The sequence below is a fragment of the Mus pahari genome, chromosome 1 (assembly GCF_900095145.1).
Source record: "Mus pahari chromosome 1, PAHARI_EIJ_v1.1, whole genome shotgun sequence".
NCBI classification, from domain to species: Eukaryota; Metazoa; Chordata; class Mammalia; order Rodentia; family Muridae; genus Mus; species Mus pahari.
Genome location: NC_034590.1, coordinates 1,062,278 through 1,080,344, shown reverse-complemented (window position 1 = coordinate 1,080,344; position 18,067 = coordinate 1,062,278). Strand labels below are relative to the sequence as shown.

The 18,067-nt window shown below is 47.4% G+C and overlaps 1 protein-coding gene across 1 annotated transcript; it reads left to right on the top strand.

Annotated features, from left to right (window-relative positions):
• The first annotated feature begins 1,040 nt into the window (after positions 1 to 1,040).
• Psmc4 (proteasome 26S subunit, ATPase 4) lies at positions 1,041 to 9,407 on the top strand. Its single transcript, XM_021192008.1, has 10 exons — positions 1,041 to 1,150; positions 1,931 to 2,029; positions 2,153 to 2,339; positions 3,574 to 3,830; positions 3,924 to 4,017; positions 8,142 to 8,309; positions 8,392 to 8,468; positions 8,611 to 8,779; positions 8,959 to 9,014; positions 9,196 to 9,407. The coding sequence occupies exons 1-10, from the start codon at positions 1,115 to 1,117 to the stop codon at positions 9,307 to 9,309; spliced, it is 1,257 nt and encodes a 418-aa protein (XP_021047667.1). The 5' UTR covers positions 1,041 to 1,114; the 3' UTR covers positions 9,310 to 9,407.
• Positions 9,408 to 18,067: the final 8,660 nt, after the last annotated feature.

Genomic DNA, 18,067 nt, shown 5'->3' with positions numbered 1-18,067 from the left:
CACCAAGAGGGAAACAAGGATAACAACAACAATCAAAACTCAACAGGAAGCTGGAGAGATGGGCACAGAGTCTGTTACTCCAGTGCCACAGACTCCTATGCCCTTTTCCAGCCTCTGCATGTACTGAATCCATGTGCACAACTCGCATTCCGATACACACATGTAACTAAATATAAAATCCTTTCAAAATTTTAAATTATGTGTAGGTGTGTTTCTGCTAGCCGGGATGTGCGCTTGAGTGCAGGTGCCCGCAGAAACCAAAGGAGTTGCCTACAGATGCTGTGATCTGCCCCACCTGGGTGCTGGGAACCGAACTCGGGTCTTGTAGAAGAGCCGCAAGTGTTCTTCAGCACTGGGTCATCTTGACAGCCCCTAAAAATAATATGAAGAGGACAGAGAAGAAAAGATTCGGCAGGACTTGGCAAAGATCTGCATTCGCGGCTGCCTCAGTGTCTCCAGCTTTGGTGCGATCTGATTGGCTCCTCGCCGTTCTGTGACCTCTGCTTCTCTCTTCTGGTGGCGGCCAGAGAAAGTCAAGAGAGTCTTCTGTGGAACTAAAGGCTTCTTTAGCGCCTCTCGTTTCTTATTCTTAGTTAAATCTGAGAACTCCTCTAACAAAGCTCTGGAGTTTTTAACCAGTTAGGACAGGACTTGAATAATCTTCATATTCTAGTTCGGTACTGGCTTTGAAAAGACAAGAAAGTAAAAAGTGGATACTGTTAAAATCAATCAATCATGAATGAATCAATCAATCAAGCCTCTGGAGACTTTCTTCAAGAGCAACGCAGCCGCGCCACCTACTGGAGAAACCTTCACAACGCGCGACGGGCCGCGCAGCAAGATGGCGCCAGAACGCGAGTCACTGCGCACGCGCAACGTCCTCGCGGGCCCGCAGGCCCGCGCGCCCGCCGGGAGCGCAGAGCGCAGGAACGCATCTTGGGGGCGGAGCCCAGGGCCAAGAGTTTCCCGCCCTTCCTGTTACTCCGGCCCATCAGGTCAACCCGCGGCGAGACCTTAAAAACTACGTTTCCCAAGATGCTCTATGTGAGGGACTTCCGTTGGCGTCAGCGGAAGCCGTGACTGGCCGGGCTGTACCGAGGCCGGCTTGGTCACTATGGAGGAGATAGGCATTTTGGTGGAGAAAATTCAGGTGCGGTGGGGATCTGGGTTTCTTAGCGGGAGCTGGACATATGAGATGGGTGCCGAGGCGTTCTCAGGATCCCAGCTCTGGACGGGGTGCTTTCGGAGGCCTCGGTGTCGAGCCTTGGGTGGTCCCGAGGCCTGGCGGGGTAGCGATGTTGTCAGGAGGGCGGCAGAGCTCAGAAAAGCAGAGCGGGAGGACAGTGGCGTTGAACGTAAAGACTCTTTCCAGACGGAACGGTTGCGAGGCCTGGATAGCGGTGCTTCCTAGCTTTTCGGTTTGGGGTCTGGACCAGGTGGAGGATGGTGTATGGGGGCCCCGTGGCCTAAGGTATGGCCGTGGCCAAGGGACCAGTGGACTGATTGTGTGCTTGGGACGTGAACGGGGGAGGCGATAAGTATGAGCTGTGGTTTGGCTGCGTGATCTTTGGCTTTAACGTGAGTTGGGAATCTGACATGAAAGCTTTTGGGAAGGGGGGAACTGGGTAATGAGACTCTGCCTGTGACTCTGACTTTAAAATCCATGGGACTTAGAACCTCTTGACGGGATTGGGGTGCTAGGATCCGGTATGAAGCTGCTGTAAAACTTTCATCAAGAGTTTTGTTTAAGGGGCCTACTATTAGCAACCCACATAGGGGACTGAGCAGTTCCTGTGTCTATTGAGAGATAATGAGTTATGTCAGGTACTGGAGACATAAGTGACTTGGTGGCGAAATAGGAAGAACGCTCTCACTGACTTCACGAGATGATTCTCTACTTCCAACACCAAGTTTTCTTTACCATCTATAGGATGAGATCCCAGCACTGTCCGTGTCTCGGCCGCAGACTGGCCTGTCCTTTCTGGGACCCGAACCTGAAGACCTGGAGGACCTGTACAGCCGCTACAAGGTGTGTTTAGCCCTAACCTGGCTCCTGCATACCTACAGTCCCCCATCACATATGGGCCCCCACCTCCCAGTCTGGTACGGCAAGGCCTACAGCCGACCCTTTGCTCTCTCTCTGTGCGTGCAGAAGCTGCAGCAAGAGCTGGAGTTCCTGGAGGTGCAGGAGGAGTATATCAAGGATGAGCAGAAGAACCTGAAGAAGGAATTCCTCCACGCCCAGGAGGAAGTAAAGCGGATCCAGAGCATCCCCTTGGTCATCGGTCAGTTTTTGGAAGCTGTGGATCAGAACACAGCCATTGTGGGCTCTACTACAGGTGAGTGGTGAGGTAGGTTGGGAGCAAGACAGGGTGATCGAAGGGCCAGAGTATTGACCAATCCAAAAGTAGATACGTACTTTATTTTCTGAATGTCTCTTTCTGCCTCTCAATTCACTTGTGTGTGTGTAGTTTCACCGTCCAGGTGTGATGGTTTAACCTCAGCACTGAGGAGGCAGAGGGACCAGAGGATTTTTGTGAGTTTGAGGTCAGCCTGGTATACCTAGTGTGTTTCCAGGAGTACATACAGAGACCCTGTCTCCAAACAAAAAGAAGAAATTTACCATGTGGGCTAGAGTACCTTTGATGTTTGTGGTTCTAGTCTATTTGATTTAAACAAACTTATGGTCCCTTCCCTTGCCTGAGTTAAGCATAGGTTGTGTGTGAGGACGCTGGGCTCTGTTGAGGACTCAGCATTTAGCAGATGCTAGGGACATAAACCCATGCTCTTACAGTAGCTGACAATTCTGGCGTCTTACCTGCCTTTTCCTGTGGCTGGTCTGCGCCTTGTGTTTATAAAGGCTCTAGATGAAGTCACGTGACCGTGTGGGATTGGACAGGTGTGCTTTGAGGAAGTGAAGGGAGAATAATATCCAACATGAAGCCTGTGTCTTTGAAAGCGAGCCTTGAGACAGTGGGGCTCCCTGCGATAGCGGTGTGATTGGAGGGGTGGGTTTGGAGGCAGACAGTGAGGGGAGCTGAGGTGGTGGACGACATCTGGGTGGCCGCTGCCCGTACAAGTCTTGCTGTAGAGAGTAGACTGGGGAGAGGGATGGAGGCTGCTGACCAGGATTTATATGGAGACTTGGGCAGGGGATGGTTCAGATGAGGGCAGGGTTGGTAGTGGGCTAGGTGCGAGCAGAGGGAGGTGGTGTAGGAAGAGTGACCGAGGGGTCCTGAAAGTGGAGAAAAGGGGCCCGAACAAGGCTTAGTCCTTGGGCTGGCAACTCGGAGATAGCACAGCTTAGCAGAGAATACCAGGACTGTATTGGGAACACATTGAAAGATTCCCAAGGCCATCCAGGAGACCACGTATGAGATGCACAGAGCTGGACCTCAAAAAAGAATCAGGGCTGAAGACTAGCGGGGAGGTCATTAGTATGAGCATGGGGTCTAAGAGGGCCAGATGTGGAAAACGTGGAAAGTGCCAACTGTGATGCAGAGGGAAACGGGGAAGGAGTGACGTCAAGTCTCTGGCATTTCACCTCGTCTTCCTTCCTGTCTGCTCCCAAAGGCTCTAACTATTACGTGCGCATCCTGAGTACCATCGATCGGGAGCTGCTCAAACCCAACGCCTCCGTGGCCTTGCACAAGCACAGCAATGCCCTGGTGGACGTGCTGCCTCCCGAGGCCGACAGCAGCATCATGATGCTCACCTCAGACCAGAAGCCAGATGTGATGTATGCCGATATTGGAGGCATGGACATCCAGAAGCAGGAGGTGAGGGAGGCCGTGGAACTCCCGCTTACGCACTTTGAGCTGTACAAGCAGGTGAGGAGAGCGAGGCGGCAGGGCAGGGAGAGGTCTCTGGGCCTAGGGTTGGTGACTGGATCCCTTGGCTCACCCTTTTCCCATCTCTTTTAGATTGGCATCGATCCTCCCCGAGGTGTCCTCATGTATGGCCCTCCTGGCTGTGGAAAGACAATGTTAGCAAAGGCTGTGGCACATCACACGACAGGTGAGCCCCTCACAGCCTCCCCAGTGCTCTTCTTGCCTTGCTTCCTGCTTCATTGGGATCTGTAGGAAATGACATAGCAGTAGTGTCTGTAAATATAGACTCTGGGGCCATAGCCCAGGTGGTGGGCCTTTACGGGATATGCAGTCCATGGCAGGTGAGGCCTTTACGGGATATGCAGTCCGTGGCAGGTGATTACATCTCCCTGTGCCCCGGTTTTCTCAAAATTGGAAACTAATGAGCCAGGTGTGGTCTCACATAATCCCAGTGTCCAGGAGATAGAAGTAGGTGAGTTGCTGTGAGTTCAAGGCCAGCCTGGTCTGTATGGGCAGTTCCTGGCTGGCCAATGCTAGATAGTGACACCCTGTCTCGGTAAGGTGGGATAAAATTTAAAAAGTCCATCTGGACATTCTGGCAAATATTCTTTTTTGGGGGGTGGGGTTCGAGACAGGGTTTCTCTGTGTAGCCCTGGCTGTCCTGAAACTCACTCTGTAGACCAGGCTGGCCTTGAACTCAAAAATCTGCCTGCCTCTGCCTCCCAAGTGCTGGGATTAAAGGCGTGCGCCACCACTGCCCAGCTTCTGGCAAATATTCTTAATCTTAACTCAGGAGACTGTAGCATTAAGATAAACATTTAAGGTTATCCCTGGGTTACCTAGCAAGACCCTTCTCCAGACAAGCAAAAACCAAGCCAATAAACAAACATCCCATCCTAATGCCATAGGATGATAGTGAGTTAGAGAAACGATGCAGTGTATTTCTTATGGTGGGTTCAGGTTGGTGCTTATCAACTGGCTTGCTGGGCAGAAGCCACAGGGAGGGGCAAGTGGTTAGAGGTGAGGTTAGGGAGAGAGTGGTCCACAGAGCACTCTAGGGAGACAGGGTGGATGGTGAGCGCGTCCTGGGTGTGCTGTCCATCCTGCATGGGCTTCTCAGGAAGGGGTTTCCAGAGGAAGCGGGGGTGAGGAGCTGTCAGGCACAGAGACTGCGAGAGGGAATTTAGGTCAGGAAGTAGACTCGCAGGGCCCAGCAGTGGAGAGGAGACTTGTGCAGACTTATGGGAGGCTGCAGCTGCCGCTCGAGCAAACTCACACTTGTGGATCCGTCCTGGTGAGTGGCTGTGCGAGCGACCTTTGGCAGCACGAAGGGATGAGGCTGGAGAGATTGCGAAGGGCCTGATGATAAATAGACTAAGATAGTTTTAGTCTAAAAGAAACCTGACAGCCAGTCAGAAAGTGTGGTTTGGGGACCCTTGATATTCGCCTCATGCTGTGTGCTTAGGGATGGATAACTAAGGGTCTGGCATCATGGAGATTTACTAATGAACTAGGTGTAGTTGGCACGAGGTAGTCATTCAAGAGCAGTTGTCAGTTCCTGGTTTGGGCCCCCTGGCATCCTTGTTGATTTTCATGGGGTAGAGGGATGAGCTGAGGAAGGTGAACAGTGGCTTCACTCTGGGACACACTGAGGCTTCATGACGGAACACTCAGCCAGACACATGAGACACGGACGCGCTGTCTTTTGATGTGAGTTGTGGGTAAGATTCAGACGCCATCAGTGTGCGTCCTCTTCAGTTCATCTTCATGGGCGTAAGCCAGGGTTTTAAAAAGTGAATTTAAAAATGGTAATAGTGGTAAATACAGGTCACAGCGCTGGCTAGACATCTGTAATGTGCTCTTCTCGGGAAGTCGCATGTGCCTTTCAGAAGTTGGCATTAGACCACATTGGATATTTGCTGAGTGTCTGCCCTGTGCCATGTGTCACCGGCTCTAGTCCTGAGATGCTGCAACAAGCAAATGTCCATTCCTGGGGCCCGTGTCCTCGAGGACAAGTAGGGGTGGGGAGATATCTGCCAAGGGGAGATTTTACTGTTAGAACCGCCTTAGGGAAGGAGCTAGTTGACTGGAAAGGTTGGTGATCCAAGCACGAAGAGAGGGGTAGGTGGGAGATGTGGAGAGGTAGGAGATGGAGCTTAGATGGGATGGTGCAGGAGAAGGATGAGGGGAGGTACCACCCTGACAAGGAGGACGGGAGCTGAGCAGTCACCTGAGGGCTCAGAGGTCTCTGTGGTGGTGACTTAGGCTTAGGTGACATTGAAAAGGCAGATGGAGGGGGCAACGATCCATGGATGATTTAAGCACCTCCTGCGGAAATGTAAGATTGTTCTGAGGGAGATTGCAGGGTTCCCAGGCTGTGTTAAAGACTTAGGGCAGCCCGAGGAGAATTTGGCGTCATCTCCTCTGTCCTCTGGCCTTTCTCCACAACGGCTAGCCCTTGGGTGGGCATTTGTGTGGTGATGGTACTGAATCCCATTTATGCTGTTCAGTAGGAGTAGCTTTGGTATTGCTGACTGCTGCAGCCCTGTAGAAAAAGAAATGCGTCACATAAGAAAGCAGGCTTACAACTTGTTCAAGGTCACCAGCTGACCAGCTGTAGTGCTAGGATTTGATGCTAAGACCTTTGACCCCCAAGCTGCTGGCCCTTGATGCTCCACTGATTTCCTTGAGCTCAGTGAGACGTGGGGATGTGTAAGCCGTACACATGGTACAGGGGGTACATTTCTTGCTGACTATTGAGAAAAGTAATAATAAAGTCATAAAGCTCTGTGTTATATCTGGGATTCAGGAAATCTGCCATCTTAAAACTTTTTTTTTTATTCAAGTATTTCCTGAGGGTAATTTTAGGGAAAGTGATTCTAGATAGTTGTGTGTGCCCCTCACCCAGACTCCTCCATGTTACTTCATGTCCCCTGCCTAGAGTCACAGAGCAGTTAGAAAGGCAGAAAGCTGCCATTGCTAAGGTACTCTGAACTGGAGAGTAGACAGTTTGAGATTCACTAGCGGTCCATTAGCGTCCTTGTTCTGCCCAGGTTTCAATCCAGACAGGTGAGCGTGGCCTAGAACAGACGGAAAGCGAGGGGCTCCTCTGTTCCGAGTGAGTCTGGAAAAGGCTTTTTCAATGGAAGAGGGGTAGGCGTAGAGCAATGGGAAAGTCCTGGTAGAGACGGGACTCTGTCTACTTGACTCTATGGCCACTGAGAGTGAGGGACTAAGCAGGGGAGTGTTCCATGGTGATGGGAGGAATGGTAGACACTGACCAGTCTAAAAGAGACAGGAGGCTGGGGAGGGTGAGGAAGGGCAGGGATGAGGTGAGTGAAGGCCACTCTAGAGATGGGTTTCCTGTGGGCAGGAGGAAAGTGGCGAGGTATGTCTAGGACAGAGTCAGCAGTCATGAGCTTAGGATATGTGGGAGCCCCGAGGTGATGCAGGGAAGTGGGTGGGTGAGTATGTCTTCATACCTTCAGCCAAATGTGAAGTGTGGCCTGAGGGGTTGTCGGGCCACAGCCTGCAACCTTGCTCAGTTCCTACTTGGCCTGTGTGTACAAATTATGTCTCCTTGCTCTGGTGGCAGGAAGGAGAGTCCCAGGAGTATATTACACATGGCATGCAGCTGTCCACCTATTAGGAAACAAGTGCAGTCAGGGCTCAGAGCAAACCTGGCTCCACCTTGCTGCCAGCTGTCAGTTATGTGAGAAGAGCCTTAGAGCCTTTGATTCTTCCAAGGCTGGGAGAGTGGTTCAGAGTTGGGCTGGGCAACTCTGAACCCAGCCCCGCAGAGCTTGCCCCGAAGAGCTTGTGACAGAATTACAAATTCAAGGCCAACCTGGCTACATACTTAACCCCAGGCAAGGCTGAGCTGTGTATCAAGATCCTTTCTCAAACAAACAAACAAGCAAACAAGTATGATTCAGAGAGCAAACATGAATTTAAGATTATCTGTTGGTCAGATAATCTTAGTCTATGGATATTTCTGTTTTGTTAACTGATTCCGCATGTGTTCTAGGAATTTGTGCTTTTAGTTTTTGTTTTGTATTTAATATTCTGATTCTTTTAAAAAGTGTCACCCCATCCTCGTCATGTACATGTAGGATTTGATTGGGACTTATCTGTCATTGTGAGGCATGAGCAGTGGCTGGATGTGGGGACCCAGCCCTGTGCCTTAGGCAGCTTCTAAGGGGAGTTAGGCAAGAAAAGGATATTTTCAGAAATTCTCAGAGTCAGGTAAAGCACAAAGGACCCCAGAGGAGGACAACCCCCATTCTAAAATCCTTGTCATTCTGCCCTCAGCTGCATTTATCCGTGTGGTGGGCTCAGAGTTTGTTCAGAAGTACCTGGGCGAGGGCCCCCGAATGGTCCGGGATGTATTTCGCCTAGCCAAGGAAAATGCACCTGCCATCATCTTCATAGATGAAATTGATGCCATTGCCACCAAGAGATTCGATGCCCAGACGGGAGGTGAGTAGTACTCAAATGGCCTGGATCTTGTGCGGGCTTGTCCAAGGATGTGTTCTGAACTGACCATGTTTCTTACTCTTAGCTGACAGGGAGGTTCAGAGGATCCTGCTGGAGCTACTGAATCAAATGGATGGATTTGACCAGAACGTCAATGTGAAGGTTTAGGGTTCAGGATTGGCAAGGGGTGGTATGGCCTAAGGACTGGGGAAGGACAGGGGATGGCTCATGGAGGCCAGATGTCGTGGCAGGAAAAGAAGATGTAGGAATGACATAAGCCTAAGCTAGTTCCTCCCGGTGCCAGGTAATCATGGCCACAAACAGAGCAGACACCTTGGATCCAGCTTTGCTGCGGCCAGGACGCCTGGACCGAAAAATTGAATTCCCACTCCCTGACCGTCGCCAGAAGAGGTTGATTTTCTCCACCATCACAAGCAAAATGAACCTGTCTGAGGAGGTCGACCTGGAAGACTGTATCCTTTGGAAGTGAGAGGGGAACCCAGCAGGAAATGAAGGTTGGGTATTCATCACCACCACCATTTGGGGAGGACAGGGAAAGGTCCAGGGAAGAGGGGTGATGACCAAGACAGCGTCCATTTCAAGAATTGACCCCATCATGTGAGGAAAGGTTTCTTTAACTAAGCTGCTACAGATGTGGCCCGTCCAGATAAGATTTCAGGAGCCGATATCAACTCCATCTGTCAGGAGGTGAGTGATGGTTTCATTGACCTGAGTGGGGGTGTTTGAAGGTGTCTCCCCTTTTCCAGTCTTTTCCCTTGTTGCCTCCCTAGAGTCTTGAGCCCCATATTTCTCTTCCTTCACTGTCATGGGCTTAGGGGGTGGGGAGGGCGGTACTTGACATACAGTTTTCATTCCCATCCCTTCCTAGAGTGGAATGTTGGCTGTCCGTGAGAACCGCTACATTGTCCTGGCCAAGGACTTCGAGAAAGCATACAAGACCGTGATCAAGAAAGATGAGCAGGAACATGAATTTTACAAGTGACCCCTCCCCACACTTCCCAGGCACCTGCCCCAAAGGCTAGTTTTCTCTTTACCCAGGATTGGGTTAGTCAATAAATGGACGTGATTGGATCTATTTAATTTCTTCTTAGGTGTTTAATCCTTTAGGGAATATGGACCTTGAATAGGATCCTCTAGGTCCCTCCTTGTCTCCTGACAATTAAGGAGGCAAGGTTCCTGGCCTGGATTGCAGCCTGGGAGAAGAGCAAAGAAGAGGAACCAAATGACTTCAAAGATTTTAGAAAATGAACCTCAACCAAAGGCTTGGCCACTGACTGAAGCCCCTCTGTCATCTCTACAAGAAGATCGTTCGGGTTTTTTAAAACTTAGTATGTGTTTCAAAGAAAAATGGGAGCCTCCAATAAAGACCATAAGAGAAGGGGCTGGACAGACGGCTGGGCGGTTAAGAGTGCTTGCTATCCTTGCAGAAGGCCTAGGTTTGATTTCCAGCACCCACAGGATAGCTCACGACGGTTAACTCCAGTTCCAGGGCATCTGATGCCCCTAGCCTCTGGTTCATCAAGCATGTATGTAGTCTACAGACATACACATAGGCAAAACACATTAAAAATTATTTTTTGGTTTTTTGAGACAGGGTTTCTCTATGTAGCCTTGGATGTCCTGGAACTCACTCTGTAGACCAGGCTGGCCTCAAACTCAGAAATCCGCCTGCCTCTGCCTCCGGAGTGCTGGGATTAAAGGTGTGCCACCACTGCCCGGCCTAAAAATAAATTTTAAGAAAGCAAATATCAGGCTGGAGAGATGGCTCTACGGGTAAGAGCACTGACTGCTCTTCCAAAGGTCCTGAGTTCAATTCCCAGCAACCACATGGTGGCTCACAACCATCCGTAACGAGATCTGACGCCCTCTTCTGGTGCATCTAAGGGCAGTTACAGTGTACTTATGTATAGTAATAAATTTAAAAAAAAAAAGAAAGAAAGCAAATATCAGGGAAAATAGTTGGAGAATATCAGGTCCTTGAAGGGAAGGAGGCCCTTTTCACAGTTGGCAGGGTAACAGAAAAGACCACACCCAGACCACATGTGAGTGAGTCAGAGTCGGGTAAACTCCAGGACAAAGTGAGGTAGACTGAGAGCATAGTGTGGAGATGGGTGGCTGATTGAGCACTGCTTAGCAAAGCCGAGGAAATGAACCTGAGCAGAAAGGCAATGCGAAACGTTCCCTTTCCAGAGGAGTCAGGAAACAGGTACCATCCCATGGTAAGGGCGTGGGGGTATTGCCACAACCTATACAGAACATCCTGCCTATCTCCCATAGCTGTGTAGCTTGAAGCATCATGTAAAATGGGCACAACCCAAGTCCCAGCAATAGTGAGGAGAGGCCAGCATGACTTCATATGCCAGATAACCAGCATGGAGCTCTTGGTAGGGGAGAGAGCACCCACAGCTTTCCAGCACCCAGGGCTTTCATAGCAACCCTCCTTGTGGCTCTTGACTGCCCTCAACGGGGTTGCAAACGCCATGGTTGATTTTGCTGTTGAGAGCTGCTCACTTGGTATGGCTCCCTGGTGCACTAGAGGGACCGAGTCAGACTCTGTCCCTGTTGCCCAAGACAACCAACCAAGTAATCTGGTTCTTAAGGTCTTACTTCATTGTCCTAATGGCTGTACACTCCTGGGGTCAAACAGTGCCTCTTGGTCAGTGGGTTACAGATGCATTAACCACACAGTTCTGCGAGCTAGTGGTACAGGGAGCTTTTACTTGATGGAATTTGGGACTGGACCTGAAAACTAATTCAGATAGAATGCACGCACTCTAGTGTTCGAACTCAATCTTCCCTGGCCACTTACCCCGGATCGGGGCCATCTCTGAGATGGTGAACCTGTTTTTAGTTTTTTCTTCTTTCAGTTCACTTGATGCTTCACAGAGAATATTTCATATAAGTAAAAGGACCCAAACCACTAGTCAACAGTGACCTTGGCATACAGTTCTATGTGCTTGGGCGTCCTACACAGGTTCACCAGAGAGCACTGGGACTCAGGTTTAAACCAACAGAAAGTCTATTAGCCAGCTTTTGACTACACTTTATTTTGGGATCCCAGTATAGCTCCTAGCCTTTCTCAAGGTGACATTTTAAGCACAAAAGCCATATCCTGGATTGACATATTTCAGTTAATAAGAGCAGTTAGCCAGAAGCAGAACTGTAGAAGCCAAAAAGCAAGGTTAGTACTTTTAGAGACTTTCCCAGAACTATGGATTTGATGGATTAAGTCTTTGTTTCCATTTTGACAGATGTGCTATCTGTGTGCTACGTTTTATGGCCTGAATAGCATCACCGAGTTTGTTGCTATTTGTTGGGTCTGGGAGCCTGGGGCAGTTTTCATGTATTCTTTAGTAACATTTCTTCTATTTCCCATCAGCACATGTCAGGTGAAGTGGCAGTGTGCATGCTGCTAAGTAGTTAAAGATGATTCTGTTAATCACAGAGTACCGAGCACCAACATGATGATGTCACTATTAAGTTTACACAGAACAGAGGACATGCCACGATGACACACATCTTGCTACAACCATCCCAAGACTTCTCAAACAGGGTCTCCCTTGAGGGAAGAGGAGAGAGATGAAACATGAATTTTCATCTGGAACTTGCTGCTCCTCTCTGGAGAACTGCATCATCCCTTAGCCTTGCCCTCACAACAAATTTTCCCTCAACATTGCTTGACATTTGCCCTTTTTCTTTGGAATCTCAATGTGGTGCTATACAAGGTCCCATGGAGGTTGTTCATCAAGTAGACGCCAGGCCAGCTTCAGAGTGCAGAGCCCCGTGAGCTAAGCTTGCTGTCCTCTGGGCCTGCCACTGATACCTGCTTTTTCTTTTCTTTCAGTGTTTCTTATTTGCATTTCTGTTGTTGCCGCCCCCACCCCGTCCTCCCCTCCCACAGTTGCTCATCCTATTCCTCCTCCACCTTGCCTCCGAGAGGGTGCTCTCCCCCACACCTCCACCAGGCCTCCCCCCTTCCCTGGGGTCTCAAGTCTCTTGAGGATTAAACACATCTTCTCCCACTAAGACCTGGCCAGGCAGACTTCTGCTATATGTGTGCCAGGGGCCTCAGACCGGCCTGTGTGTGCTCCTGGTTGGTGGCTCAGTCTCTGGGAGCTTCCTGGCGTCTGGTTAGTTGAGACTGCTGGTCTTCCTATGGGGTAACTCTCTCCTTCAGCTTCTTCAATCCTTCCCCTAATTCAACCATAGGGATCCCCGACTTCAGTTCAATGGTTGTGTATAAGTATCTGCTTCTGTTTCAGTCAGCTGCGGGTAGGGTCTCTCAAGGGGACAGCCATGCCAGGCTCCTGTCTGTAAGCACTTCACAGCATCAGTAATAGTGTCAGGCTTTGGAGCCCTCCCATGAGGTGGATCCCAAGTCGGGCCTGTCATTGGACTGCCTTTCCTTCAATCTCTTTTCCATTCTTGTCCCAGCAGTTCTTTTAGATAGGAACAGTTCTGGGTCAGAAAATTTGACTATGGGTTAGTAACCCTGTCCCTCTCTATCTACTGGAGGTACTCTTTGAGTTCCCTCTCCCTAATGTTGGGCATTTTGGCTAAGGTCACCCCCACTGAGTGAGACCTTAGAGTCTCTCACCTCCTGGGTCTCTGGTACATCCTAGAGGGTCCTCTCACCCCTGAGGCTGCTTATCTCCATTCATTCTCTTGGCTTCTCTCCTGCCTCCCCTCCATACCTGATCCTGTTCCCATTTTCCCCTCCTCACCTCTCCCACCCAGGTTTCTCCATTCCTCTGCATCCTGTGATTATTTCCTTCCTCCTTCTAAGTGGAATTAAAACATCCTCATTTGGGACTTTCTACTTATACTTCTTATGGTTTGAAGGTCATGTCCTAGGTGTTCTGTACTTTTTGGCTAATAGTCACTTATCAGTGAGTGCATACCATGCATGACCTTTTGGGTCTGAATTACCTCACTCAGGATGATAGTTTCTAGTTCCATACATTTACCTGCAAAGAGTAACAAGATGAACCAATGCAAAAGTGACATCAGTGAAGACCAGCCTCAGTGAAATCTAACAAAGACAGCAAAGAGTTGCCAGGAGAACCAACGCAAGAGCATTGCCCACTGTTTAGGATGTTCTCCAGCAAAACATCACACACCCTTTCACCAGGCAACTTCTAGAAAACACCATATATCTGCTTCAGCAAAACATCCTCTCATGTGTCTTCATGAGCATAGTAACACTCTCTCCTAAGACAGTTTTCAGAAGAACATCATGTGACACAACTGAGACTCCAATGAAACCAGAAATTTCCACTTCATAGTATCTTATTAAACAAACATTGTTATCTTTCATAAAACTTGTTTTGTGGACAGCAATTATCATACAAAAATCCGTCCTAATCCAAAATATGTTGGAAATACGTTATTGTCTCCTTGGTTGGTTTATACCATGTGGTCACCTTTAATCCAGGTGGTAGTGAAGTCACATGACATTCACCATCTCCAGCCTTAGCAAAGCTAGCTGCCAGCCACATTGCTGCCTCCATTCTGAAGGGAAACGGCAGTTAAAATGGCAGCAAGCCACATGTTAGTCAGACCCCAAGATGGCATCACATCACATGGTTCCTTTGAGATGTGCTAAGCATAGATTTTTAACTATCAACCGCTGTGCTACAAGTTTTAACTCTGTCAGGAGCCACCATAGGACAAGCAGGTATCTCCCTAGCAGGAATAACTAGCAGGTGGTCTTCCTGAGATGGTCCACCTTGGATGAAAAAAGATAAATCCATGATGATTTACTCCGATAGGCAAGGCCCAAGAGAAAATCATTTTAGGAAAGATTCCTGCTACTAATCCACTCTTTCTGTTATTATTAAATATATAACAATCACTAGGTATTGGTCCATGCTTTTGAGCAGACCTGATAGCAGACCCTAAGCGTTTGAAGATGACCGGAAGAAGAAACAGAGCAGAATAATTAATCCTATATTAATCCCCAAATTTATAAGAAAATTCCTCATTATCTTTTTGTTTGTTTGTTTGTTTAGTCAGGGTTTCTCTATGTAGCCCTGGCTGTCCTGGAACTCACTCTGTAGACCAGGCTGGCCTCAAACTCAGAAATCTGCTTGCCTCTGCCTCCCAAGTGCTGGGATTAAAGGCGTGCGCCACCACTGCCTGGCTCCTCATTATCTTTAACAAAATTTATGGTTGAATTTGAAAAATAATCAGCCAGTTCTGCTGCTGAAGAACTCTTCAGTCTGGAGTGACTGATGGCACTGATCTGGGAATGTAAAGTATCCATATCGATGGTGAGTTGTGAATTGTTCCACACAAGTTACAAGATGTGCTTGTATCTGTTTCCAGGACATGTCTGACACCTTGTAGGGCAGAGGGTGATACAAATCCATTTATAATTGGCATGGCATGAGGTAGTTAAACATGTTTTAATATTTTGAAATTTAGTTCCTATGTGAAGAATGGCTTCCTCTAAAGCATTGATCCTGTCAAGTCTCTATCGATCCTATCCTGAGTAATTAGTGCTAAGGAAATATTTTTTGTCAAGGAATTTGAAGGGTTAGAAGTTGGACTGGAGAGGCTGCAGAAGCTGCAACTGACCCTAAGATAGCCATTATAAGATAGCTGTAATGCCTAAGATGAGTTCGGCTATAAACCTTTTTAGGCCACAAAAGAGAATTAACAGTCTGTGTCGATGCAAGCAGAGCAGGAGCAGTACATGAAAGCCCTGAGAGAGTAATCGGTAAGGAAATACAAGGCGGCCAGTACACAATGAGAAAAAGCGTTGTGACGCCCACGAGGATATACAGCTAGTCAAAAAGTATTCTGGTAGGAAGTGACACGTATAGATCTATATTTAGCAATTGTATATCCCCTGAACTGGATTAAAAGTCCAATCAGATGCAACCAGGAACCACGTCTTCACTACCTTCGTTTGCTGGGGTCTCTGGGACGGGCGGAGCGCCTGCAGATGATGACGGCTGAAGTGGGCTTGAAGGAAGTGGCAGGTATGGAAGTCTCTGTCCATGGAAAAGGCCTGGCACAATCAGATGGTCTGGCATCTACAGGGCCCTGTGAGTATATAAACAGAGCTTCTCCTGGAGGAAAAATCCAGTCTTTTTCTTTTATCCAGTTAGTAGGTCTTTGTTTTATTAGAGGCTTGAAATGTTTAAAAATGGACTATTTTTTGTTCTCTAATGTATGATAAGGAGATGAATAATTGTGATCTTATTTTGTAATTTAGATGTCTATGTCTTATAAGGTCTGATGAGCTCATATCACAATAACATGTCCCTGTGAACTATAGGGAATGTCAGTGGAGTTTGAGAAATTACGAGTCAAACACCAATTTTAAAAGGCTTTTTAATTTTAAACAAGGGCATTGTCTGATTTTAAGCAGTTGGTATTATAAAATAATGAAACAAATATTGTATCATATCCTTGAAAGTTTTCCCAGATTAGGCAAAGGCATAAATAACAATGAGAATTAAGTGTCCACACATACAGGAGCTTTTCAAAGGACAGGACATGTGTAACATTTGTCTGTTTTAAATCACAAGGACACAGGCTCATCAGGGGTTAATTCCCAAGCTGAGCTGATAACTTTGCAAGATTGAAGGAGCAGTTTCTCTGAGTGCAGACGTGATTTGATGATGATGTAATATTTTGCTAAGTTGCCTTCGTAGGAAAAGCAACAAATTTTTGTAAGGAATTAAATTAATCTTTACCTTCATGCATAGGACCAGAGAGCATAGAATGAACTTGAACATATCCAATAGGGAAAAGGCAATTTCTACATTGAAGCAAGATTCATAATTCTGCAAGTTGGGGTTAAAATTGTAAAATAGCTGTAAAACAGTGAAGCAGGTTTTTTTTAAAGGGCTTGTCCTTAGTTTTTAAAAGACAACTACTGTCATTAGCAACATTTGTCAAAGGGTTCTTTTTTATTGGTTATTTTATTTATTTTCATTTCAAATGTTATCCCCCTTCCCAGTTTCCCCTCCACAAACTCCCTATTCCCTCCCCTCCCCCTGCCTCTATGAGGGTGCTCACTCACTCACTCACTCACTCACTCACTCACTCACTCCAGCCTCAGTGCCCTAGCATTCCCCTACCCTGAGTCATCCAGCCTCCACAGGACCAAGGGGCTCCCCTCCCAGTGATGCAAAGGTTTCTTGTGTGAGGAAAATTTCTATAAGATCTTTAATAGTTGAGGTAACCTGTTTGAGGAGATGTCATGAGTAAATATTTTTTGTGGAGGTTCAGTCCTGAGTTGCCTGGGTTGCCCGCTACAGCTGTTGACAAATGGATTGGTTGCCTGAGGCTGTTGAATTATCTTTATTTGAGGAACTGAGATAGGTCCCTCACGAAGTTTCCTTGATTTGATAAGATTCCTGTATTATTAGGGATTACAGTAGCACCAGATAAGGCAGTGCCATTTTTATGAAAGGTAGTTTAGCACTCTTTATTCCAGTGGTACCCTTTCAGACAAGGAAGATACCTGGTTAGATTTCTGCTCTGAGTGGGACCAGGAGCATTAACATTTCTGGTGTCTTCTGCCTTCTGCACATTGCTTGCTGATATGTCCAGGCTTCTTACTTAAATAACTTTTGTGAGCCACGCCTGATTTATTAAATTTTTTCTTTCCTTGATTAGTAAGATTTTGGATAGTGTTCTGGCTTTGTGAGGTTGTTGTAATGGGTACACCTTGGAGATGTGAGGCAGCAACCTCAGCACATGCTTTATATATTTCCAGATTTTTAAATTGTCTTTGGGGGAGACTGACAAGCAAGGGCAATATTCTCAAAGGCCAGCTGTTCTCAAACAGCATCTTCTGCCTCAGAGCTAAGAACCATTCTGTCAATAGCCTCTGTCAGCTGAGTAACAGATTCCTCAAAATGCTTTTCTGGTTTCTGTATTATATTAGCAAGCCTTTTGGTATTTGCATCTCTATTAGGCAAGCTTCTCCATGTTTTTAGAGCTGAAGCTGATACTTTTGCTAGAGCTTCCATTGTCATTTTTGGTTGAGCTCTTTCTTCAAACCATTCCCCTGTGCCCGTAAACATTTTGCATGTTAACACTTCCATTCCCCTCTTATTTTTCAGACATCTTAAATAACTCTTTTTGAGCCAAGTTCATATATCTATATCTATATCTATATCTATATCTATATCTATATCTATATCTATATGTCCATCCACAGTAAAAATCCATCTTTAGTTAGGCAGGCTCTGACTGTTTTAAACCAATCACGAGGAGTCATAAGCAACTTAAATGGCAAAGGTTCCCGTAAGGGATTCTAATCCTCTTTGTATTCTCCATACTTGCTGGGGAACAGCCTAGAGACTCTCCCTGCCTCTGAGCTTTTCTGTTATCTGCCAATGTTTGCTTAAGCACATGCCAAATAGCAAACGCTGTAAGGGACATAACTTTTCCTTCATTCTCTATAACCAGTTTTTAATATCTGGCCCTACACTCTCACACATATCCATATCTAAAACTCTCCTTCCTGGAAACCAAGGACTGACTGTATAAACTGAAGAAAGTCAGTCAGCTAGCTAGTGCTAACCTTAGTGCCTTTTTCTTTAAGAGTAAGCTTAATGCTTAATAACATCTATAAAGAAGTCTCTGTCATGGCTGGGCAGTGGTGGCACAGGCCTTTAATCTCAGCACTCGGGAGGCAGAGGCAGGCGGATTTCTGAGTTCGAGGCCAGCCTGGTCTACAGAGTGAGTTCCAGGACAGCCAGGGCTATACAGAGAAA